The sequence below is a fragment of the Chelonia mydas genome, chromosome 1, assembly GCF_015237465.2.
Source record: "Chelonia mydas isolate rCheMyd1 chromosome 1, rCheMyd1.pri.v2, whole genome shotgun sequence".
Lineage (NCBI taxonomy): Eukaryota > Metazoa > Chordata > Testudines > Cheloniidae > Chelonia > Chelonia mydas.
In genome coordinates, this window is record NC_057849.1 from 152,653,154 (window position 1) to 152,678,716 (window position 25,563).

Consider the following 25,563-nt stretch of genomic DNA (forward strand, 5'->3'; position numbering starts at 1 on the left):
TACTAGAATAGAAAGTATTTCATACTCACACCGTTCAGTGATATCATCCAGTTTCTTTCCAAATATAGAACAGATATATTTATTGAACTCTTCTTCCTTTTCCTGCATCATTGACAATTTTACTATCCCTACCTAGTAACAGACCTATACCTTTGGTAAGATTTCTTTTGGTCCTGATGATAAATTTTAAAAATTCCTTCGTATTGTCCTTAACCGTAATGGGCATGAATTTTTCAGATAGTTAGCTTCCTTTATCAGTTGTCTACATTCTGTGACTGCTGAGTTAGTCATCACTATCAACTTCCCCTTTTTCTGTTCATTATATATTATTGCTGCTTTCACTTTCCTTCTTAACCAGACTGATATTTTAATCAAGAAAGTCCTGTCTTGTGATTGTAGAATTTGGGCTTTGGGGCATATAGCAAAGGTAACAACTCCTAATAATCATTCATATTGCTTTGTTTAAATTTTAATTCCCTGTCAATTTTGCTTACAGTTGCTTTCAGCTTTATGAAATTGTCCCCTTTAAATCACCAAAGATAGATATATATATTTTTACTGCTCAGGACTATATTCTGTTTGCACATAATCGATGTAACTAGGTTGTGAACATTTGCATCTCGACAGTCACTAACTTTTAGTTCAGTGGTCAGTTGATCTTCCTCAGAAATTAGGTCTAATTTTGAATATCGCTAGCTAAACTGTAATACATTTTATGTAAGGAAATTATTAGAATTTTTAAAAATTCCAAAGAAGTTGGATTAGTGGTAACATGAGACCTCCCGCATGTATCTCCCAGATTGAAATCAGGGAGGAGTAACTGAGGAATTAAGGCATTTAAAATAAATTTACCATTAACAATAATTACATTATGTACAGTATATATAGTCATGAAAACAGACACAGGTTAATGCTGTCAAATAAAATTCAGCTGTTTGAAACACTGCTCATTTAAATAGCGAAGGAAAGAGTACACAGTCTGAAAGCCTTTTTCATCACCATGGCCCTGAACCTATAAACTACTGTGATGGGTTTTCCCAGGATGCAGCCTGGAACTGGGGTAGCGCTGAGCCCTCTCTTAGCAACCTGGGCTCCCTCTCACACTATGATGATGTACAAGCTGCAAACCTCTCCACGTACTGCACTTACACAGACATCCATAAGCAGGGACACACGTAGCTGAGTTACATGAATGCTTCTCCCAGCCACTTATGAACCAACAACAGAGAGTCTCCAGCCAATTCTTTCCAGCTCCCCAGCTTAGGACCCCAGAGCTGTACCATCTTGCTCTGGTCAGAAGCCTGACCAGTGTAAGCGTTACCCAATCCACCCCTCCCTCATTGTGTAGAGGACATGCACCAGCTTTTGTTCACTGAGCAGAGGTTTCCCTAGGACTTCAAGCAAAACACGTTGTTTTAGGTAAAATATAAAACAGATTTGTTAACAACAGAAAGATAGATTTTAAGGGATTATAAGTGGTAGGCATCATGGATGGAGATGGTTACCAAAGAAAACAAAAATAGGTGCACAATCTTAAATTCTATAAACTAGACAATATTTGAATCAAACAGATATTACAAGCAGGTTACAGATCTTCGATGTTTAGGTTGGAATGCTCCTTCAGCCTGGAACCACTCCCCAGTTCAAAAGTCTTTGTCCTCCAGACATGTTTCTAGGTGTTGAGTTGTGTGGGGGAGTGAGGCCAAGTGATGATGTCCCTTCCCCTCTTTTATAGCTTCTTCCAGCTTGCTGGAAAGAGACTTTGCTATGACTTGGGTCAAGCAGTCTCCACTGTATACTGTTCCTAGGATAGTCCTTGAGTGTGTGGACTCCCTTTACTGGGCCATCAGCAGCATCTGGCTGCTCCATTGTTGTACCCGAAAGGCTGATTGTGGGTGTTCCCAACCTCGCAACATATTTCAGTAACACACACATAGCAAAACTTTATAACTTCCCATACTATGATAGCACATACAATCCAATAAGATACTAATGTTTAACAGATCAAGACCTCTAAAATGATACCTCACAAGGCATACTTTGTACAAAACATATCATAATTATATGACAGTGGTGAATATGGGGGCTCCAGGGTGCTGCTTTGAATTAGAGTGCCACAACTACTCAGAGGTTTGCAGCTTGAGGCCCCATGCTTCTACAGTACATATGAATTAGAAAGCAAACACGTTCATGATTCAAGCACATGTTGTATAAATAGAGGATGACAAGATAGAATATCCTAATGTTGTTAATATATTTCAGTACCTTTAGCGGCTGTGTATATTTGAAAATCAGAGCTCCCGGTATGACTGAAATCATCCTACTACCGGGCAATAAACATCTAATGCTACCTACAGCCATAAGTTATAGAAAAATAGATTTTAAAATATTGACCTTTTTTGCATCATCTACAAACTGCCTCAGTCACCAACATTAGAGCATGGCTACACTACAGCAGCCCAGCTTTGGCGGTGTAGGTGTAGCGCCATAGTGCAGACGTTTCTTACATCAGTGGAAGGGGTTTTTCCACTGATGTAGTTAATCCACCTCTGCAAGAGGCGACAGCTACGTTGATCTTGCTGCATCTTCACAGGTGGTTAGGCTGAGATAACTTCAGTGCTCAGGGTGTAGTATTTTTCACAGCCCTGGGCGAAGTAGCTAGGCCAATCTTATTTTTAAGTGTAAACAGGGTCTTGGTTTTTGTTTGTGGGAGGAATTTACAAGTTTATTGACTGCACTCTGTTACTATAGCAATGAGCTCAGTAGACACCCTGACTAAAACAGTATAGAAGTATAGGGCCAAATTTAAGAAAACCCATTTTGATATTGCAGTGACCATTGGTTTGAATATAAATGGCATGATGCATATGTAGGAAACCTGGCTAAATCACTCTTTTGCAAAAATTTTCCTCTTAATTATATTGTTTTATGTATTGACTTCATACCAACTATTATGTCTTCAGACAGGTTATTCCACTGCACTATGTATCTCCATCATTAAAACTTTCATTGCACTGTATACAAGAAATTTTGTTGTAGATTTTCTGGGAATGCATTTGTGTGCTATCAGTGCTGTGCCACAGTTACTATTGGTAGTAGGATATAAATTTTATGAATAATCCATTTCCTTTCCTTCACCCTCCCCCCCAGAGAAAGTATCACTCTGCAAAGGAAGCTTATGAACAACTTTTGCAGACCGAAAACCTTCCGGCACAAGTAAAGGCAACTGTCTTACAGCAATTAGGTATGTAAAAGCAAGTTTTCTTTTATTTATGTGTGTTTGGATTTGCCTCTCTAGTTGTTTTTATTTTGCCGTCTGTCTTTGCAATTAATAAGTGCATTCAGAAGATGCTTTTTGAAGGCTCTTTTTCCAGTGAGTCAAAAATTCACTAAATATCATACATGAGGTTTTTATCCAAGTCAGAGAGAATAACATAACCGTAAATAACCTCTCTACTAGTAGAAGGGAGGGGAGAGACAGATCTTTAATGAAAACTTTATAATTTGTAGGGTTCTTGGATATTATAGTGATTTATACTAACAGTACATTGTGTAGTATAGGAGAGAATTTTGGTGAAAAACAGGAGCGGTTAAGCACCAGTTGCAACAAAATACTTGTTTTATTTGTAGGGAGGGTTTATAATGGAAACTGCATAAATGAGTGAAAAGAAACCTAAAAGCTGCAGTCATTTTCCATGTTTTGGAAAGTTCAGGTATCTTCTTTTAGTCTAGATTTTCTACTGGATGGGTAGAACATTCTTCATTTATCATGTAGGTTTTATAAAAATAGTTTCAAAGTATATTCACTTTAATTTTTTATTTAATACAGTGAATTCTTCATTCACTACTATCATGTTTTTATCTAATATTTTTAATATTTATTTAGTCTGCTTTCTTCAGTTTTCCTTTCCTTTTTGATAATTGGCAGACAACTTCATCAAGAATTTGTCTATAATGCTTGCCTTTTGCGATGTAGATTGGTTCTGTATTGCTTGGATTTAATTTACTTAGCTTTTGATTTTCTGCATAGGAGTAAAAATAAATAAAACTTGCTGAAATTTACATCTCCTATTTAAGAGCATGAATGGTAGAGACACCACAGCAGCTACAGATCAAATTGATTTGAGGAAATAATCACTAGTCCCTACTTTTGAAACCCATAAGTGGGGCATGGGGTAAGAGAAGATATTCAAATGTAGCTCAGGTTTTTTGCAGTCAAATAAGGCAATGGTCTCTCCATTTCAGTTTTTTCCCCCTAAAATTTTCAGGAGTATATTTAGTATTCAGAAAATAATAGATATCCTTCATTCACAAAACATAGACATACAATGGCAATACAGATTTCCACAAACGTTTCAACAATGCTTTTATACAGTATGCTAACTTTTATAAGTAGTGAAAGCGTAGTTCGTTCTCCATAAAGACTCAGTCTCCATGAGCGATGATTATTTGTGAATCACTTGTTCCCTAAAAATTATGTTGAGTGAATCTACTCAGTCTGGATAGTCGACCACATTGTGATAAAGTGGTAACTTCCTTATGGGCAAAAGGACAGAACTGCCTGAACCAAAACACTCGAGTAAAATGATATGCAGCTTATGTTCCGGTCTGCCAGTCAGATGTACTCCATCAGATCCATGGTGCTTATCACAAACATGAACTCTAGTCAACTATAATAAATCAATTCTTCCTCAGGTAGAGTATGACCCAGGTGTGTAAATAATTTGGCACTAAGGAAAAATAAAGGTAAATGTTATCTCTGCCAGAATGGTGTAAAAAGAAAGCTTACTGTATGCTGCTGGCAAAAGAAGTGAAGAACATGTTTTTATGAACATTTGTGTCTTTATGTTGAATTTTTTACTTCCTGCAAAGGACAGTTCTAGCAGCAAAAAGACTTCTTTTTTCAGCTATGAAATGCCTCTTGAGGAAGATGCAAATTTAGATGACGACCAGTCCTCAGATATATGTTTAGCTGAGAGGGAAAAGGACTTTAGTTTGGGAGGGGAACCTTTGTTTTCTGGCAGATATATGCGTGTGTGCACATCAAATATTTCACAGCCATCATACCCAGTCCTATGAGGTATAACACAAAACCCATGAGTTAGTTTCTTCCATTGCTCCATCATTCTTCATTTAATATATTTTGCTACTTGTATAGACAAATAATAATCCTTTTTAACCTCTAACCTAAAATGACATTGATTTGTAAAATGAAATGTTGTTTTCTTTGAGATCCAGTAATCCTTTGGGTAAGAGGATTGAGTTCAGTCATTTTGAATCTTTTAGACCACCCATAACTATTAGAGTTTGTGAACTTTTCCTCTCAAGGCAAAAGGGTACTGGTCTGTTAAGTGCAGGAACCCAGTGTGCATGTTCAAGGGCTTTAGTCCTTTAAGGCCACGAATTCTGGGAGGTATAGTCCAGAAGGAATGATGGGGATACAGTCTCAAAGTCATATGGCTGATCATGTGAGCAAAGTAGGAAATAGAAAGCAGTCTCTATTTTCATCAGTCCGAGAAAAACACCAGGGACTGGGGAAAAGCTGGTATACGTCTGTTTACAGAAAATGGGAGGAGGACAGCTGCCTGGCGAAGAGCAATGGTCAAGGGTTCAGAGTGGGATTGATGGAGCTCTTTTCATAAAATGAGCTGGAATAGGAGTCAGACTAGCATCAACCTTGGTAGAGAAATATTGTGAGCCCCTGATACAAGGGGGACTGTGCAGCCCTGGGTAATGACGAGTAAGGACTATGAAGCCTTGGGGAAGGGACAAAAGCAGAGTTACAAGGGTGAAAGGCTGAATACATGTTTTAATAATAATGTAACCCGGGAGTGGGGGAATATGTGGTGAAATTCAACATCGTATTTGATAGTTTGAGTTGCTGAAGAAGCAAGGAAAACAGAGGCACAGCAGTGCAGCTAGGCTGAATGGGTACAATGTAAATCTCTTACAGGGTACATTTTGACCTTGGTTCTAGAACAGCCACTGAATGCTTTGAATTTAAGAACCTCTCTATTTACCTAGCCATTATTGTTAACAGACCCTATTTTAAAGGATACCTTTTAATTTGTTGAAAATTAGATTGTGGGATTAGCACGTTATCACTTTTCACAGTGTTGCATAGTCCATGCCTTCGCTAGGTACTGTAGTCAAAACTTTCTACCATCTTTTGGGGTTTGTTTTTGCCAGGGACCAACATCTGCCCTCAGGCACAGCAGTTGGAGTCCAGAAAAAAATCTGATTCAAACAATGTATATTTTGTATCATTGTTTTTCAGCCCTCTCCTCCATTCTCTTCAGAAATGTCTGTCATAGAATCTGTTATGTCAGGAAGTTGTCATCCATGTTCAGTTGGGGTCAATAGAATAGTTTCTCCAATAGTACGAAAGGAAGGGTATCTTCCCTTTTTTCCCTTATTCCAATACTTTACCTTATTGTGCTTATGGGGAGAAAAGAGGCCCAGCCTCCCTGATCTGTGCCATTCTGAGGGGTAGGTGTTGATGGTGATTTTTTCCTCCTCCTCCCACATGTTATCAGGAAGATAAAATGGGAAACAACCCCTATCTTAGTTGCTCCAATGTGGCTTGCAAGTTCTGGTATCCAGATCTTCTGGAACTATCATAGTAGCTTCCCTTCTTGTTATTGATGGTCACCGGTATATTTACTGAATGTTCCACTAAGGGTACAGCATGTTTTCCTGTGGTTATGCAAACTTTCATCAAGAAAGAAATAAGCTTCCCTTTAGCAAGAGGATTGAGGAAATGTAGTGCATTTTTTGCAGTTTCATTCCCATTATCCTAGGCTGTCTCCTTTATTTCACTCAGGGTTGTCATTGGTCAGTGTACGACACCTTTCTCCACATCATACACCTATTCAGACATATTTTTTTTATGATTGTCCTAATGTAAATAAATAACTCTTTCAAAAGACTAATATTTTCCACGAATTTGTAAATCTGCACGGATTTGGATCTAATTTCGAACGTGATTGTGGGAGCCCACAGAAGAACATTGCTTGTATCACATTTCTGAATTTTTTTTCCTAGTGGCTATCTGGAGAATGAAGATCTCCTGGCTTTTAGGATTGATTCTCGTTTGCAGTATTTCATCAGGTTAAATGTGGTCCTTTTCCCACAGTAACCTCTTGTTCCCTATTTTCAACACACCTTGTAGTCCCCAAGGCATTCCCAGTGCTTCTACTGACTACAGCTGATGCATGGGAGGAACTTTTTGTGGGCTGTCTAAACCAAGTGCTCCAGGATAAGTAGCTTTTTCTTCCTGACTGTCTATTATAAGAGGTTGGAAGTTTACCTTCCATTCTAGAAGATACCAGGCTAACTTTTAGCTCAACACAATCTAAGACTCCGTAACTTAATTAAAAACATTTATTAAGACTAGCTAGAGAAAATCACTCATATACTCTGCAGTGAAAGAGGTAGGAATACTATGAGTACTGGCCAGTTGATTCTTTGCTTTACTTTGTCTAGCATGTGGAGGGGAAAGTGTATTCATGTAATTAGATTTTATTGTTACGGATGTGTGCACATGGTATAACAGTTAGGGTTGTGAGTCTGATTTCCTGACTTCTGAGCGCTTCCCTTTGTAACTTTTAATGTTTTTTTTACTATAGGTTTTTATGAGTAACCTGTCTAACACTTAACAGATATAAGAGTGGGGTGTATGGAGGTGTGTAAATAAAACATTTTATATAAAACAGATCTGTCTATTATATGTATTATGATGTTTTGTGATAGTGCCTGAGGGCCAGGATCCCCTTATGCTGGGCACTGTACAAACACATGACAAAAAGATGGCCCATGCCCCCCAAAAGAATTTACAATCTAAGCATTAGACAAAAAAGAAAAGAAAAAACAGACAAGTGAGGGAGCACAAGGAAACAGGAAGATAATACTGGTTAACATTCATAGATTCTAAGGCCGAAAGGACTGATTGTGATCATCTAGTGGGTCTGAACCTATTTACCATTGTGAGCTGCATATGCAGCTCTCTGTGTAATGTGGGCCGCATCCCCACAATATATATACACTACCTGTTGGCCCTGAGGATATCACATGGACTGCAGCTGTGTGCTGATTGGGTTGCAGTTTGAGAACCACTGAGCCAGGCTGACCTTGCATATAACTTCCCCTAAATAATTCCTAGAGCATGTCTTTTAGAAAAAATCCAGTCTTGATTTGAAAATGGACAGTAATGGAGAATTGTTCTCATGGTAAATTACTGTCACTGTTAAGAGTATGCCTTATTTCCACTCTGAACATCATATGCGGTGGTCTCAACACACTAGCTGCCTAGCAGTTGTCATGCTTTTTGTAGGCATTACAACAGAGGAGAGTTTGAAGAAGTACAACAAAGTAGTTTTGAGAATTTTATAGGGAGCTTCTCCCATGTGTGAGGGGCAGCATGAGAGAAAGAATGGAGGTGCTTCAGGATGAATAAAAATGATTTTAAAAAAAATCCGATTTTTTTATTTAAATCGGATTTTTTTGATAAAATGATTTTTGGGGGAAAACCTATCTAAAGATCATTTTAATTAAGATACATTATAGCTCAAAGATATCTCATCATGGAGTAGGGATTATAAATTCTAATTCTATAGTATGAGACAATATATTCATGTAATCTTTAAGAAAAGTTTTGTAAATGAGTTCCAATAGTTCATGGATTAGGGACCCAAGTTTGTGGGGTTCCAGGGGCTTCTGTATAGATTATTTAGGTTAATCTTGCTATCTACCCAATGGAACTCAGTGCTCAGTCTAGAAGATAGTATCAGAGATGCTTAGTTTTGCAGTTCTCAAACTGTGGATTTGTGTCTCCAGAGATAACATGCTGGTTAACAGCAAAAATGTTTTAAAATAAATATATACAGGTGAGAAAGAACAGACCTCAACCCTATTGTCCATCTGCAAATTTGTGTACACAGAGTCAATCCCTTACCTCTCTCTAAAAGTGCAAAGTTTCAAAAAGTTCAATGAATAGAAGATTGTAGGGGGCGGAATAGATCTGGACAAGGAGAAGAGGTCTGGAGATAAATGTGAGAAGAGAGGGAGAGACAGTAGAAACAAAAGTGAAACTGTTTGAGCAGCATATTCCAGAAGTCTTGAGGTCTTTCTAAGTGTAGCCCTCATTAATTTGAGAGCTACCATACCATTCTCTCACTAGAAGAGAGAACCTATAATGGCAGCAGGCCGTAAAAGAAACCCAGTTTGGGAATATTTTAATGAAGTTCCTTTACCTGTGGGTAAGACAGGCATATGTGCAAAATGCAAACAGTGCAACAAAGAAATGCAAGGTCTGGTTGCCCTAATGAAACAACATCATGAGACGTGCTCCTTCTCAGGAGGAAGCTGCATTGAAGATGATGAAAGGAACATCACTTAAAAAATGTATAGTCTGTACCTTCTAAAAATGAAACCTACATCTATCTCTGAGTTGTGAAGAATATGTATTAAGTTTATAACAACCAACAAGAATGCACTTTTATGTAGAAATCCATGATTAAATCGAGTCTTCCTGACTAGTGATTTGAATCAAATTAATTTAAATCAAATCCACCCTGAGGTGCTTGTTTGAAAATTTACAAGTCAGCAATGAAGGCTGGCATTACTGGTAGAATGGTAATAGAAATCAAAATCTCAGCAGGATAAGAGAGATGATAGGTAGCATGGGGATAGTTCATGAAGGGCCTTGAAAATGAACACAAGTAGTCTTGTGTTGAAGGCAATGGAGAGGAACGAGCCAGTTGGGTGCAAAGAGAGGGGTGACAAAGTCAAAGCGATGACAGGAAAATGATCTTTGCAGCAGCCTTTTGAATGAATGTAAGTGGGGCAGGATTGCATTTGTCAAGGCCCGAGAAGAGCTGCAGTAGTTGAGACGTGAGATGATGTGCAGGGGGTGAGGGCACAGCTGAATAAGAGTTTTGGATGGGAGAGCAAAGGCCACCTTAGATGTTCAGCTGGAAGAATCAGCCAGATTTAGAGACACTGTAGACGTAAGGATCTAGCAGTAGGACCATCTCAAAGGTGAGGCCCAGGTTACGGTCCTGCATGCCAGAGGGAGAATGATGGTATTGCCCACGGTGTCTGAGGAGTGTGTGTGGTGATAGAGATATAAAAGATTTAAAGAGATGGGGGGGGAGGGGGGGTGTTAAAATTTGCAGTGCGTGTATTGTTTGCTTGCTAGCTTTGGTTTTTATTTTTAAATTGAAATCCTAAGAAATAAGGGTGTATTGCATAGATTTATTTCACTTTCACGTAAGAAACTGTAGCTATATAACAGAACCCTTTCGCTGTAAAGATTGTGGACCAGAATTTTCATTTGCATAAGCAGGCCCATAGCCTCAGAAGAGAAATCCTGTTACTAAACATTTTTCACAAATTGCTAATAAAATGGACAAAAGGATATCCGGGGATCCACAGTAAAATTAGGGATACTTTTTGTCAAAAAAATAAAAACGAGAAAAAGTAAGTCTACTTAGATTAGAATTTTTCATTCCTTTCCGTATTACAGCACTTTTCTGGGCTCATCCCTCCACAGGCTGCTCACCCCCTTCCTGGGTAGGGTTGCCAACCATCCAGGATTGGCCTGGAGTCTCCAGGAAATAAAGATCAATTTTTAATTAAATGTTGTCATGCGATGAAATCTCCAGGAATACATCCAACCAAAATTGACAGCCCTATTCTTGGGTTCTGCAGGATTTTGTCCCAATCTTGTATAGAGCAATGCCTTCCAGGGCTTTTTCACTGGAGTCCCAGTTCCAAACCCTTCTCTCCTTTGTATCAGGATGTTTCTGCACCACCTTTTCTGGTGGCAGACAAGAGAATCCATGCCCTCTCTCTCCTCTGGGTTCCAGTCCAGGAACCCTAGGACAAGCAGCCAAGCTCCGCTCCGTCAGACTTTTACTGCTGCATCTCTGGTCTCTCTTTGACCTGGGCCTTCTTTCAGGCCATTTCCCACAGCTCCCCCTTGGGCTTACAGTACATCTGCCTCTTTAAGCCCTTCACTCTCTAGCAACCGGAAAGGGATTGTAGAGGTCTTCTCCTCTCCCTGCAGCTTCCTTCTCATCTGGGCTTCCTCCCCACAGCTGGGACTCATCCTTAATTGGATCTGGCCCATGATGCAGATACAACCAGGCATGTTAATTGGACTCTCATCCCCACATTAACCCTTCCACTATCAATGTGGAGTAGATGCCCCGAACAGTGGTATGTAGTAGATTTCTTGTTTTTTTTTTAAAAAGTGGGTAAATACTATCACCACTACCCTACTCCAAAATGTTAAGCAGCGCTTTTGAGAATTTGGCTTTTGTGATTTGTAACTTGTTTTGTAGGTTGGATGCATCACACCGTGGATCAGCTAGGAGACAAAGCAACCAAGGAAAGCTATGCTATTCAGTATCTTCAGAAGTCCCTTGAGGCAGATCCTAACTCTGGCCAGTCCTGGTATTTCCTTGGAAGGTGAGAGAACTGGTGGTATAGCCACTGTAATAAAGGCTGTGTCATGTTTTTTTAATAAAGCTTGTTTTGAGAGGTTGTGGTTGAATTGAAAATATTCTCTACCATGTGAGAGCTATCCTGAAAATATCAGTTCGGGAGTAATTTTCCTTTAAAATAAATAACATCACATATTCTTAACTTAAACAAATGGGAAAAATGATGAAACTGCTGAAGTCCAGCTTTGTTATTTTGAGGGAAAATATGCTAAATTGGAAAGATATTTAAGTGAAAGTGCCTGTGCAATAAATGTTTTAATTAGAAATTTAGTAGATAATTAAATAAACAGGTAGAAAATACTCTGTACACGTGTGCAAAAGTGTACATGATTCCTTTTATGCCTTGAACACAGATGCCTCAGATGTTGTCATCTAAGCTAAATGGTTGCTCTAGTCTGATACTACACTCCTCACTTTTTTTTCTCGCCTATTGTCACATACATCTATTCTCCTCTCACTGTAAATTGTCAGCAAAAATACTTGCATTTTTCTTGCATACTTCCACATTCTCTCACTTTTTTACTGTGAAAGTTTCTTTAAAGTTTTTTCTGTACTTATAATATAGTTTGTTTTTCTGTAATATATAATGTAAACGTTAGACTGGAATAGCTCAGATGTAGCCATTCTGACTTCCAAGATAAGTGGTCCATACTTGAATAATATTTAACTCTTGGCCTTGTAAGGTGGTTTTTGTTTTTTTTGTATTGTAAGTTATTTTTTGTTGTTGTCGTCTGTGGTAAATACTGTGCATTTTATGCCCCTTCTTGTTTTTAAAAAAGATAGAAAAGTTAGGAAACTCATACTAGTTAGCAGTAACCTAAGCAATATTTAAGCTTTTAATACGTCTTATCTTCTGTAGGCCACAACCGCTTGCGCGTGACTTGATTGCACACTCTTGAGTTAGATCTCTTCCATCCAGTCAAAGAAGCTATTACCCATATTATGGGGAAGATAGACAAATATAGTGCTTTAACTAAAATAAAATTCTTCAACTTTGATTTTCTTAGTTTTTCTAGTTGTGTGTAAATTATGTTTGAACATTCTTTACTTTTGTTATATTTGAATTATTGTGATGAACTTATTTTAAGTTTTGGTGGGAGTTGAATTTGACTATCATGATACTGATAGGATCCTTAAAATATCTGAGAAACTGGTTTTAACACAGATGCTGGGACTTTGTTTCATTACCTTTTAGTCTAACTTATTATCTTTTGAAGCTTTTTTACTTAATCCTGGTGAATATTCATAAGTGAAGTAAAATACTGGTAGTGTTTTACTAGATTCCTTTCCTACTGTACCGAATATAATGTAAAAGAAGAACCTCTGTTTTTTTCGTGCTTAAAGGTTGATAATTTTTGCCTTTATTTTGCTCATATTTGTCTCTTTTTTTTTTACAAGAATAAATTTTCAGTTATTTTTTGTGTATTCTGAAGACTTTATCTTCCCTGTTTGCATAAGAACTAAATTGCAGGCAATGTGTGCAAAACCAAAGAAAATACTTTTCTACTTAAGTTTCAGTATCTTATTTTCTTTCTGATTATGATGGAAGCAGTCATTTTTCCTTGTAGCATAATTGCAGCTCGCTCTTCTTTGTGTTCTAGTGTTTTTGCTTACCATGTCATACTGCTTTTGAAAATGTTATATATACTTAGCATTCACATAATAAATTATATTTAAAAAAATACAGAACAATAAAATCAGGATTTTTCCTAAATTTGGTTCATCCTGTAGACTAGACTGTAAAACTACACTTTTTATTGTTGTTTAACATTTTATTAAGAATGGTGTGGGAAGGGTATTTACAGTACTAACTGCATACACCCAAAGAAGACCTACAAGATAGAATGTACTTACTAAAATATTCACTGTATTTGTAGTGTCACTATATTAGTTGTCATAAATTCTCTTCTCTAGTATTTCAACTTCCCTGCCACCAAGATTTAATTTTTTTTAAATGCACACAAGTTGACTACTTGGGAACAGGCAGTTTAATTCTTCCTGTGTTGCAATCTGTATGTAAATATTTTCCCTTTTGCTCAATGAAATACCACGGGTGAAACGTGTACATTTCCAGAATGTAGTATTAATTCTGGACATTAGTATAATGTAGCATGTATTAGCACTTAAAGCAAGTTAAACTTTGCATAGCTGATGCTGAAGAATTAGTGTATTTTACAAATAAATTAGTAATAATGATTCAGAAGTTTTTATTCAGTGTCATTTTGTGTCAAACTTACAGAAAGAGCAGTTATTTTGGATTAATGTGTATGAGTATGTATTTGCATGAATTTACTAATACCAGTCCACTCTTGGCAAACCATTCTCAATAATCACTTTAAATATTACCACAGTTCTTTCTCTCTTCTCCCAGGTGCTATTCAAGTATTGGGAAAGTTCAGGATGCCTTTATATCTTACAGGCAATCTATTGATAAATCAGAAGCAAGTGCAGATACATGGTGTTCTATAGGGTAAGAATGATGCAGGGAAAAGCAGTACTATAACTGAATTTTAGTGTATTTAAACAAAAGTTTTTTTTAACACCGTTGTGTTCTCAGTAGATCATAAAGCTCCTAATTGCTAGCTTAATATATTAATGTTCTGTCAACCATGCTATAAATACCTTGACCTTAAAGAAATATGTAGGTATTTGCTCTCTTAAATTTTAGTTTGCAATATTGGTTGTACTTTTTATTTTAATGTGTCATGTTAAGGTATAAAAATGTATCATTCATGGTTGTCACAGTGAATTATGTAATGGTGTGTTCCACTTGATGTACAAAAGGTTTTCTTCTTCACTATATGAGAAATACTGAGTTTAGTGGTGGGGTGTATGACTTCTTTGTGTTCAGACTTTATTAATTTTGAAATTTACCAATCTTTTTATTCAGTGTGCTATATCAACAGCAAAATCAGCCTATGGATGCTTTACAAGCCTATATCTGTGCTGTACAATTGGACCATGGCCATGCTGCAGCCTGGATGGACTTAGGCACACTCTATGAGTCCTGCAACCAGCCTCAGGATGCCATTAAATGCTACTTAAACGCAACTAGGAGCAAAAATTGTAGTAATACCTCTGCACTTGCAGCACGGATAAAATATTTACAGGTAAAACTTTAAAGCTTTAAGGAAGGGAAATATTTTATCATGTACACAACAGAGGGGAGGGGGAAAATAACATACCAGTTAATGTTTTATTGTTTTATGGTGTTTAACCTGTTTCCATATTTATTGTAAACATATCATAGCTCGAATTATTGTTTTATTTTCCATTTTTAAGTGGGACTCAGTCCCTGTAAATAATTCTGTTTTGCACATTACTCAGTTGATGCATATTGATTTACATCACTTTTTTTCTATGTACTGTCTACATTTTTAAGTTGTCATAGCATTTAGAGAGAGAGAGAACACACACACACACTATCTTTCACTCTTGTTTGCAATTTCAGAAGAAAAGAGTTACGAGACCTCTGAAACCAGAGCTCAACTTTATTCTGATTCTCACAAAGGTTTATATTCTGGTTACCCTCTTTATGCTTAGCACCTTTCTAAAACCCCAGACTTTAAATCTATTCTCTCTTTAAGACGTAATTAGCTACAGCATTTAGGAAGATTTCGTGGACTTGCTCTTAATAAAGTAGGCTTGTGTTAAATTTGCTTTTTACATAATTTTTCCTAGGCTCAGTTGTGTAACCTTCCACAAGGTAGTCTACAGAATAAAACTAAATTACTTCCTAGTATTGAGGAGGCATGGAGCCTACCAATCCCCGCAGAGCTTACCTCCAGGCAGGGTGCCATGAACACAGCACAGCAGGTGAGAAGTTGGGTTATGTTCTGCAGGTGCCCAGCTTTAAGGGTTCTTTACAATCTGTAGTAGTCAAGCTTATTTTACTGAGTGCAGGGCTGGCTTTCATTAATAAAAAGCCTTTGATTTATTTGCAAAGGGATTTAGATCAAGAAAAGACTCCCTATAATGTGGGAGAAATATGGGGGTACCAATTTAGAACCTTTGTGGATTTTCATGATTTTGAGAGATTTCATCTTAAGTAGAAATGCTACAGTGGTTGTTTTTTTTTTTTTTTTTTTTTTTTAAATTAATCCCAAGAAAGGTACACATTCCTCCATTGATGACCATATGGAAACTGATTTTCAGTAACTGAGTCAGCTTCAGTATATCCACACAGCCCTTTTAAGATATGCAGATCGTAAAAGTGTGTAGCTTAATTGGAAGAATTAAGAATATATAGAACCATGTTTTTGTCTTCCTTCTGTGATTCTTAGGCTTGTAAACCTCATCATCCAAATACTGAACCTGTACTAGGCCTCACTCAAACACCAATTTCACAGCAATCCTTGCCACTACACATGATTCCTTCTAGCCAAGTAGATGACCTGTCCAGTCCTGCCAAGAGGAAAAGAACATCTAGTCCAACAAAGGTATATATTCTTGTGAACTAAAGAGACCGAGCCAAAATTATACAAAAATATGCATAGAAATTGTGCAGTGTACACAGAACTTGTACTTTAATTGTAATCCTTTGGCATTAAGATGGGGAAAGTTTTAGAAGTTCATGTGTTGAGGTTAGTGCATTTTTCAGCAGTGTATTTAATTAGGAGATTACAATTGAGATAGTAAGTACCTAAGTGCAATACGCATCAGTGACACTATATATAAAAGTAATTATCCTAATCTCAGAATATAATCATAGTATTGTAATAGAGAGGGAAATGACCATGTTGTTCTGTCTGTTGCCTTTGCCTATATCTAAAATTCAGGATGTTTCTTCTTCACATAATACTTTTTCAAGAGGTAGTGACTTATTTGATTTGGTTCCTTGTCATTATGGTATTAGATACTATATTGAATATCATTTACTTTTCTCTCATTGTTCTGATACTGTATAGGTTGAAGCAAAATGAGAGAAAGTATATTTCAGTATACTTGTTATATACTGTATTATTCTTAAACCTGTGATTAGTCCTTTCATCAAGATGTTCGTGTCTAGCTTTTATAAACCTAATATTTGCTCTTTTGGTAGTCATATATTTAAATTTAATGTTTTTCTCAGAATACTTCAGATGCTTGGAGCAGTGGCCATACGGTGTCACATCCTCCAGTACAGCAACAAATTCATTCTTGGTGCTTGACACCACAGAAATTACAGGTAAGTGTGTTAAAGAAAACCCTGAGCAGCTTTGAGGCTTTTTTTTCTTACCAGAAATATATCTGAAGTGGACTCAAAGAAGCTTTTCACATTTAAATTTCTGAATCAGATGGTAAATATTGCGTATACTTTGCTATAATGCTTATTGTTTGATACAAGTAGTTTTCATGTTTATAGCTTTCCTGTGGTATGTGTGAAATCGAGCTTAAAATGAAAAACCAACAAAACCTGAGTTCCAGTTTAGTGACATGGCACAAGTTGAATATTTTAATTACATAAGCACTTATAATTTTGTAATATGGACAGATAAAAGTAAATATTTTTTCTTGTTGTAACATTTTTTAACTTAATGTGTGAAGTAGTCATACTATTGGATGTCAGATGAATGATACTCATGACTCGCTGTGCTGCCTAAGATTTACAAAGTGCTGCACAACTACTGTACCCCTCCCAATATTCATGTGAGTTAACTTCTTGTGTCTTCATTTGGCAAACTGATAAAATTATAAGTGAAGGACTTAAGATTATTGTATCACCAATAATGGAGAGAGTTGAAATTCATCTCTGGTGTTCATGGATTTCAGACCACGTGGCTTCTACAGTTGAAGTGCTGGACTTTATTTTTGAGACCTTGACTCAAATCTAGTTTGTTTTGTTACAGTATTTTCAGTTTATTCTTCAGCTCACTGACATAGGTTGCAGTGTACCATGCCAAGCTTCAGCAGTAGCAAAAGAATGCACATTTTGAAAATTAGACCTGGGCCAAAGTCGTCACCATATATATCACAAATATTGACTAAATGCAAGGACATCAATAGAAAAATTATTGCTCTGAGGAGGGGAAATAGATTTTGAAACTCTGGTATACTGCCCAAAGGCTGTGGGCATTATGCACAATTAAGAAATATTTTTTCTACCTGAAAGACAGTCCCTTAGTTGTTGCCTTCTTAGCCAGTCAGCATTGTTTTATTGTACCACTTGATTTTTCCACCTATTTGTCTCTCCTGCCTTTGTGCAATCTTTATCACTTTTCTCTCTGCTTTCTCCCATCTCTCCTACTTCTCTTCCCTTTCAGGCCTCACTAGCGTTTTGTCTTTTTTCACTTTGTTTCCTCCTCTTTAAGGGAAAGTGTCGTTACCGTCTTCACCCTATGTATGGAATAAAGGATTTGTTAAGTCATTTAATATGGTTTCATTATCCATGAATGACAAAGCCAGAAATGAGTTATGAAGGTCATCTCACATGAAAGTGAATAAAACCTTCATTCCATGTCTGTCTTTGTATTCTGTATATGTAATGCAATTTACAGAGAATGCATTTTAGAAATGTCTTTGTTTAAAAAAAATATTATTGGTGTTATTTTTTTACATTCATCCACCTATAAAACTAGTTTTCCTTAGTACCACGAGCTCAGCTGTGCATGGAGAAAAAATAATAAATATAATAAATCCTTTTGAAATAAAACACCTAAAATGTTTTCTGTTGGTGTTTAAGCTTCTAAAATAGCTCTACTCATAAGGTTTATGGTATTGGACAGGGAAGATCTCTGATATTTGTACGGTATAAAGCTTTCATTGCGATCCCTGATGAACAGAAGATATCAGACCATAAACCTGATACTAGTCTAGAAATTAATACTGCTTTTTCTTCACCTTAGAACAGTTTTGCGGGAGTGGGAGGTAAGGAAGCATTTCTCTATTTGTTGAGGTCACTACACCTCAACCTAAAAGTTCTCTGCCTCACATCATGGATGATCTCTACTTGTGCAGCGACGAGAGAATCTGCTCTGGAGCTGTTGCCATTTTAGTGAGTAGCAGGAAAGATTATGCTAGAGCCATCTATACAGCAACATTAAAGGTTTTCAAACTGGGCAGAATCTTGTAAATTATCACCAAATAGCACAGGGACTAGGCATATTCTAGACTACTCGCTGCACCTGAAAACCTCTGGTCTCTGACAGCTCAGTGAGACTCTGTCTAGCATCCATTTCTGCAATTCACCTACCAGTAGATGGGTTTCCTACCTTTTCTCATTCCTTGGTGTCCAGATTTGTAAAGGGACTTGTTCACGTGCACCTTCCTACATCTGATCCATTCAGTACCTTCATGGGTATTGAATTTAGTAATTTAGGTTGATGGGTTCCCCCTTCGAACCTGTGGCACAACATCTCTGCCACTGCTATAAATGTAAACAGCATTGTTGATAGCAATTACCTCTGCAAGGGGGGTGTCAGAGCTACAGGCACTTTTAGCAGACCCTCCTTTTACAATATTCCACTTGAGGTGGCCAAGTAGTTACAGTACTTAACTACAATCCTGAAAGTTGTGTGTTCAAATCTTGTGTGATACCACACTGAAAGGCCATCTCTAGTTCACCCAGCTGCAAAACTGGTACCTGATCCACTGAGTTAGAGTAGTCAACGGCAGCTGGGTTTGATGCTGGCCACATCACTCGCTTCTGTAAGGTTGGCTATGAAAGTGACGTGCCTTAACGATGTCAGCCCAATAGCCATTGTCTTGGAGGGAATTTTAACTTTGAACATTGACAAAGACATGATCTCTCTTAGGCTGCACCTTTGGTGTATGCCTTAAATGGTATTCCACCTCAGCCAGACTGTTTATCTTCCAGTGTTCTTTCTGAAGCCTCGTTCTTCCAAGGCTGAAGAAAAGCTTCATACCGTGACTGTTAGGAGGGCTTTGGGCACTTTACCTGGACTACACAACGTCTTTCAGATCTACTTCCCAACTCTCTATAGCCTATGCTGAGAGTATTAAAGGGCAACTTGTTACAGCCCAGCATATCTTGCTTTGGATTTCTATCTGTATCAGTCTTTGCTGCAATCTGACAAAGGTGTCTACTCCAGCAAGGATGACAGCCCACTCCACTAGTTCTCGTTCCCCTTCACCTGTCTCTTTGAGCAACATTCCTGCAAGTGGATATTTGCAAAGCAGTAACACCGCCATCTCTGCATACTTCTCCAGACATTAAACTATTACGCAAGCTTCCAAAGATCATGCCGATTTTGGCAAGTCAGTCTTAGGGATGGGGAAAACGTTACTGCGAGCCCTGCATGTTACCAGGAAGCAGCTCGCTTTGCAAAATACTTGATCAGTTCGCTTTCCATTGCAGACCCATGAGGCTGCCTGATAGTGTGCTTGCAGATCGGTGATCAGAAGAGAATGGGTTAATGCTGACCTGAGCTGCCATTCACAAAGATGGGGGTGGCTTCCTTTTTCAATAGGGTGGATTGCAGATTGTTAGGCTGTAGAGGACTAAAGAAGTTGTCCCATGGAATTGTGGGAAACTTCCGACTGACTCCCAAGACCCGAATCAAGCGGGGCTGTGTCTACACTGCAAACTTATAGGACTTGGACCCTGGTTCCTAGCTTAACTCAAGCTCAGACCCTCCAGCCCTGCAGCGTCTTGGGACCCTGGGTCCAAGGCCTGGGTTCGTGCAATTGCAATGTAAACACAAGGGGGGGAGGGGGAGGGGGGGGTCAGGTTTGAGCATGGGCTTAAGCTCAGGCTTTCAATGGAGTATAGACATACCCTTACAGTCTCTCTTCAAGTAATCCAAAGTCCCACTACCTGTAAGAAGGCTGCTGGTGATTCACCAACAATGCAATGTATATGAGCACAATCACTTTTAAGGCAAAAAAAAAAAAAAAAAGTCTACTTACCAGAACGGTAACTATTATTCTTCATGATGTGTTGTTCACATACACATTTCACAAGCCTCCCACTTTCTCCTCTGCTTTGGGTATTAAATTCCTTTGGTACAAAGGAATGGAGAGGGAGGTGGTCACCACTCCCCTTGGTACCCTTAGATCAGTGCAAAAGGATAACCCAGGCCCATGCGCCACCTGCTAGTACTGCTGGCAAAAGTGTCAGACTCAAGTGTATTGGGTGCACAGACATCTATAGTGGAATGTATATGTGCACAACACATCTTGCAGAAGCATAGTTTCTGTACAGGTAAGTAACCAGTTTGGGACTTTTGGCTCTTGTTTTATCTTGTTTATGTTTTGAGGTATTTCTTTTCCAACATCCACTTTGTCTCATATCTTCAACAATTATGTATTAACATACAACCTAATTAGTCAACTGTGGTAGCTATTCATTCTTTGTAATATATCTATGGATTTTCTTAAGAGTTAAAATATGAATACTATGTGCTCAGCAGCTTAAATGAAAATAGAGAGGACATTTCACAAACATTTTTAGCACTAAACTAAGTGTTTATCGCCTCAGTTATAAAACTGCTCAGTCTTGTATCTGTTGTTCTCTAAGGTAAAGATTGTGTATATTTGGCTCTTTCACATTTTAGTGTGAGAGTTCACACAGAATGATTTTCTTATATAAAATAGATTGACAATTTTGAGATTTGTATCATAGTGCAAGAATAACACAGGAGAAAATTACAGAATGTGTGTTGTCAAGAGTTGTATACATTTTAAGAACTTTATGAATTTAACATTCTTTCACGGCAAAAACGTACTTTAATCATATCGAACACTTAAGAACTACGTACAGTACTGTTTTATAACATATACTGAGATAATCGAGTCTTTTTCAGCTTAAGTAGATAAGAGATGCTTATATAGAGTTTTTAGTATAACAGTGGATTATAGAAAGGGGTTTGGTCCTTTTAGGAGCTTTTGAGCTATACTTTCTCAGTTTCAGAAGCCTTACTTGCACTGGCAGTGTTAAATATTGTTATCAGGAAGCTTTTTAATCAGTTCTAAGTTGAATGGTTCTAAATAATGCTGCAGTGTTTTTTTTTCCAGGACTTGGAACAGCTGCGTGCAAACAGAAATCTAAATCCAGCACAGAAACTTATGCTGGAACAGCTGGAGAGTCAGTTTGTCTTGATGCAACAACACCAGCAGGTGCGAGCAAAAATATTTTTCTGATTTTCAGTACTTGCATCAGTGGCGCATTCTGTTTTCTTTTTGAACCTGAATTATTCGTATTGTATACACTTTCATGCCCTATTTACTAGTTTACATAACATATTCTGTTTTCTTTGACATTTCATTTACTGTGATTGATGTTTACTGGCTGAAAGACATTCATCGTTAGCTGTTTTGTATTGTAGGACTACCAGAGATGATGATTAACCAATCTTTTAATTTGTTTTCTGGTCAGTTGTTTGACTGACAAAGTTTGAGAAACAGTCTAGTTACGAAATAAGCATTTGTCGTAAGTTGTCAAGAGACCTCTCATTCCTGTCTGTTGCTCACTTCTCTTATATTTTTGTGTGTCCAATTGTAAAAGCCTAATTCTATCTGTCTGTCTGTGTCTCTTTATGGCTTTCCTAGAAGAAAAGTCTGCCTTCAATAACTATACCTTAAAATTCACTCACCATTTGTGATCATGTCAGCTCTGCCATTCAGCACAAACTGGAAGGAACCTGGTTTCTGAGCTACAAAAAAAAAAAAAAAAGTTGAATAAAATTAACATAATTCAACCAAACTTTACTTGAAACAATAGAGTAAAAATAAATTAACAGTACACAATATTTATATACAGGAACAGCTGTGTTATTCGGCATTTTACAAACAGAAAAGCTCGACAAACCGGCATTTCTGATCTTCGTTGAAAGTCCAGTTTATAGTCTGGTTGACGTAGGGCCTGCACATTCGCTATCTGGCTCTGCGTGGCTCCCCAGAAGAGGCGACATGTCCCTGATGCTCCCAGGCTGCCCCCATCCCGCCCCATACTGAGCGCTGGCTCCGCAGCTCCCATTGGCCGGGAACCCAGTCAATAGGAGATGCGGGGCTGGCGCCTGCAGGTGGAGGCAGCATGCAGATCTGCCTTGCCGTGCCTCCGCCTAGGAGCAGCTGGGACATGTCGCCACTTGTGAGAAGCCACCTGAGATGAGCACTGCCCTGATCCAGCACACTGCATCCCCTCCCGTGCCCCAAGCCCCCTCTCACACCCAAACTCCCTCCCTCTTAGTTAATTTTTCACTTACCGGTACCCCTCCATTCTCCCAACATTCCAGATAAAAAAGCTTTTTCTGTAGTCTCTTAATCATGTAATTAACTTTATTCTTTTGTCTTACTAATTTTTCATTAGATGAGGCAAACAGGAGTTGCACAGGTACGATCTACTGGAATTTCTAATGGGCCAACAACTGACTCATCACTGCCTACAAACTCTGTCTCTGGTCAGCAGCCTCAGGTTGCTTTAACCAGGGTGCCTAATGTCACTCAGCATGGAATCCGTCCGGCTTGCCCTGGGCAGCCTATGGCTAATGGACCCTTTCCAGCAGGCCCAGTTCCCTGCAGCACACCAAGAACGCTGGGTAGTACAGACGCTATTTTGATAGGCAATAATCACATAACAGGAAGTGGAAGTAATGGAAATGTGCCTTACCTGCAGCGAAACGCACTCTCTCTACCTCATAACCGCACAAACCTGACCAGCAGCGCAGAGGAGCCGTGGAAAAACCAACTATCTAACTCCACTCAGGTATAGAATTCACGTTATTAATCCAATAAAGTGAGCAAAGTACTGTCTAAATCACTTTTTGACGATCTTTCTTTTGTAAAACACATGCTTTCTGTTTTCAAAAGTTGATTAAACATATGCAGATTATAAATCTTACAGCTGATTAAAACTACCCATTATACTTTATTGTTAAAATTGCAGCTAAATCAGCTTCTTATGGAATGTAGGAAATAACCATAAATCAGATAGGGCAATTGATAAACATTTGTACAACTACCTATCCATTCAGAGGTGTTTTCTTTAGTAGATGAATATACTGTGTATTTTATACAGACCACTTTTTAAATCATGACACATGGTGATTGTGTGTTTTTTATATATCACTGTAGTAAAAATGTAAATACATTTCATGGGCGGTGGGTATAATAGGCCAGAGGAGGCTTAAACAGCCAGGCCCTAGCCCCACCCATGCTTCTCCCCAAGGCCCTGCTCCCGCATCCTGCTCTTCCCCCATGGTCCTGCCTACACTGCTACTCTTCCTGCCTTCACTCCATCTCTCCCTCAAAGCCAGCTGGGGTTCGGGACACCCTGGGCTTGGGCCAACCAGCAGCCCAGGACTTGGAGCATCTGGGGTGGACGAGCTGGTGCTTGAGCCAGCTGGCGGGCCAGGGTTTCGGCTTGCTGGCAGCCCAGGACTTGGGGTGGCTGCGGCAGGCAGGCCAGGGCTCAGGGTGGCTTGGCCAGGGCTCCTCCGTCTGTGTTTGGGGCCCGGGGATCCTCTGGCTCCGGCGAGCAAGGGGCGGGTGGGGTAGGAGCAAGCCCTCAGGCAGAAGAGGCAGGGGACTAGTCTCCCGTATGGGGGGGTTCACGCACCATCCATGAGTGAGCCGAATGTTATAGCCATTGTTGAAATTATGTTGTCATCTTATTTTAATCATTCTAAATCATTTTTGTTGAAAGGCCATAAGAAAACATCAGAAATAATATTTTACAGTAACAATCTCAATAGAGATTTAGTACCAGTATATCTCAATCTCACAACAGAGAGCATGAGGATCCAAATGTATAATTCTGATTTTTAGAGAATTTGTTTTGGGGACATGGAGGAAAAGCCTACTTTGCTTGCAGGCTAACAGTTTATTCACTCTCAATCCCACAAGACTTTCGTATTGAAATCAGTAAGCTGTTCTACAGGAAGACCTTCCAGACATGTAATTTTGTTTTAGTGGACAGGTGGTGTGACCAATTTCAGGAATACCTAAAACTTTAGAACTGCACTGTAGTGTGGAAACTGCTTTCTTGTTCATCAACATTGTTTATCGGTGTAAGATTTTTAATTACAGATTATTGCAAGTTACTTATTCGAAACTCAGATAATTTTGTAGTGCAGGCTGTATTACAGCGTGGCAGCTTCAATACGTATACAATTTTACAAAATAAAATGAGAAAGTAGCAGGAACATCTTGTGCATTGCACAAGCAACTAGATTTGCTCTGAAGCAACTTGATAGGCTAATTGTAAAAACCTACTAGTATATTAACATTGTAACTGGGAACCAATGTTTATAGGATTGACTTACAGTCTTATTGTGTCTTGCCCAAGTTAGACTTGGTTGGGTATGAAAAAAATGTCACTGGTACAAAATGGCTTTTCTGCATCCTGGGTGAAATAAGTCTGTGGCATCAGTTCATTTCTTACTAGGTAGGTGTCTGCATAATAATTGAGACCCTTGTTGATAAGCTCAGCAAAGAAGCCAGGGAACGAATTGGCACAGAACTTGCCCTAGAGATGGTGTTTCCAAGACAAGGCTAAGAAGGATTGGTGGTTTTGTGTGGGCAAGCCTGCACTGCCACTCTCTGCTTGTATTGCAGCTATGTTGTGAATAAATAGCTGAAGTTTCTGGGTTCTGACATTTTCCACAGGTACAAAAGTCACTTTAAAATTAAAACAGTGTTAAATCAGCGATTAAGTTCTTTCTTGACATTAATGTCTAATAGATAGGAAATAATTTTTGTGCAGAAAGCACGTATGAGGAGGGTCTTGTCTGTTTTTTGTCTAACAGAATAAAAGAGATAACTATTTAGTTTACTTGGCTTGCCAGGTTCATAATGAACATTAAAATTTTAAAAAGGAACTAAATGATGGGAAGAATTCTTGCTACATTAGGAACTGCTAAAATGAGCACATTTTCCTTTTCAGAATAAAAGCACTTCTATAAAAAATGGTAAAAGTGTATAGAATTTTTCTACTTTCCTTGATGTTGATTCATGTTTTTAGTGATCACCTATATATGCAGCAGCCTAACTCACTGAAAGTAGGTCTAGTGAAATTCATGAGATGTTAACTTAAAATATTTCTCTTCTGATTTTTTGTCAATTGTCTTAGCATCATGATTTAACTCATACTAATGGTGCCAGAATCAGGTTTCACATA

At 38.3% G+C, this 25,563-nt stretch overlaps 1 protein-coding gene across 15 annotated transcripts in view; it reads left to right on the forward strand.

Moving 5' to 3' along the window:
- The window catches only part of KDM6A (lysine demethylase 6A), a 269,102-nt gene that overhangs the window by 190,148 nt on the left and 53,391 nt on the right, over window positions 1-25,563 (forward strand). For 6 of the 15 annotated variants that reach the window (XM_037902821.2, XM_037902830.2, XM_037902862.2 and 3 more), the window contains 9 exons: window positions 3,151-3,244; window positions 11,346-11,472; window positions 13,879-13,977; window positions 14,398-14,617; window positions 15,189-15,323; window positions 15,791-15,946; window positions 16,579-16,674; window positions 21,447-21,563; window positions 22,756-23,151. In XM_037902821.2, the coding sequence (XP_037758749.1) occupies window positions 3,151-3,244; window positions 11,346-11,472; window positions 13,879-13,977; window positions 14,398-14,617; window positions 15,189-15,323; window positions 15,791-15,946; window positions 16,579-16,674; window positions 21,447-21,563; window positions 22,756-23,151 (1,440 nt within the window). The remainder of the gene's footprint in view (window positions 1-3,150; window positions 3,245-11,345; window positions 11,473-13,878; window positions 13,978-14,397; window positions 14,618-15,188; window positions 15,324-15,790; window positions 15,947-16,578; window positions 16,675-21,446; window positions 21,564-22,755; window positions 23,152-25,563) is intronic. The other 9 variants (XM_037902842.2, XM_037902892.2, XM_037902837.2 and 6 more) reach the window with 3 other exon arrangements.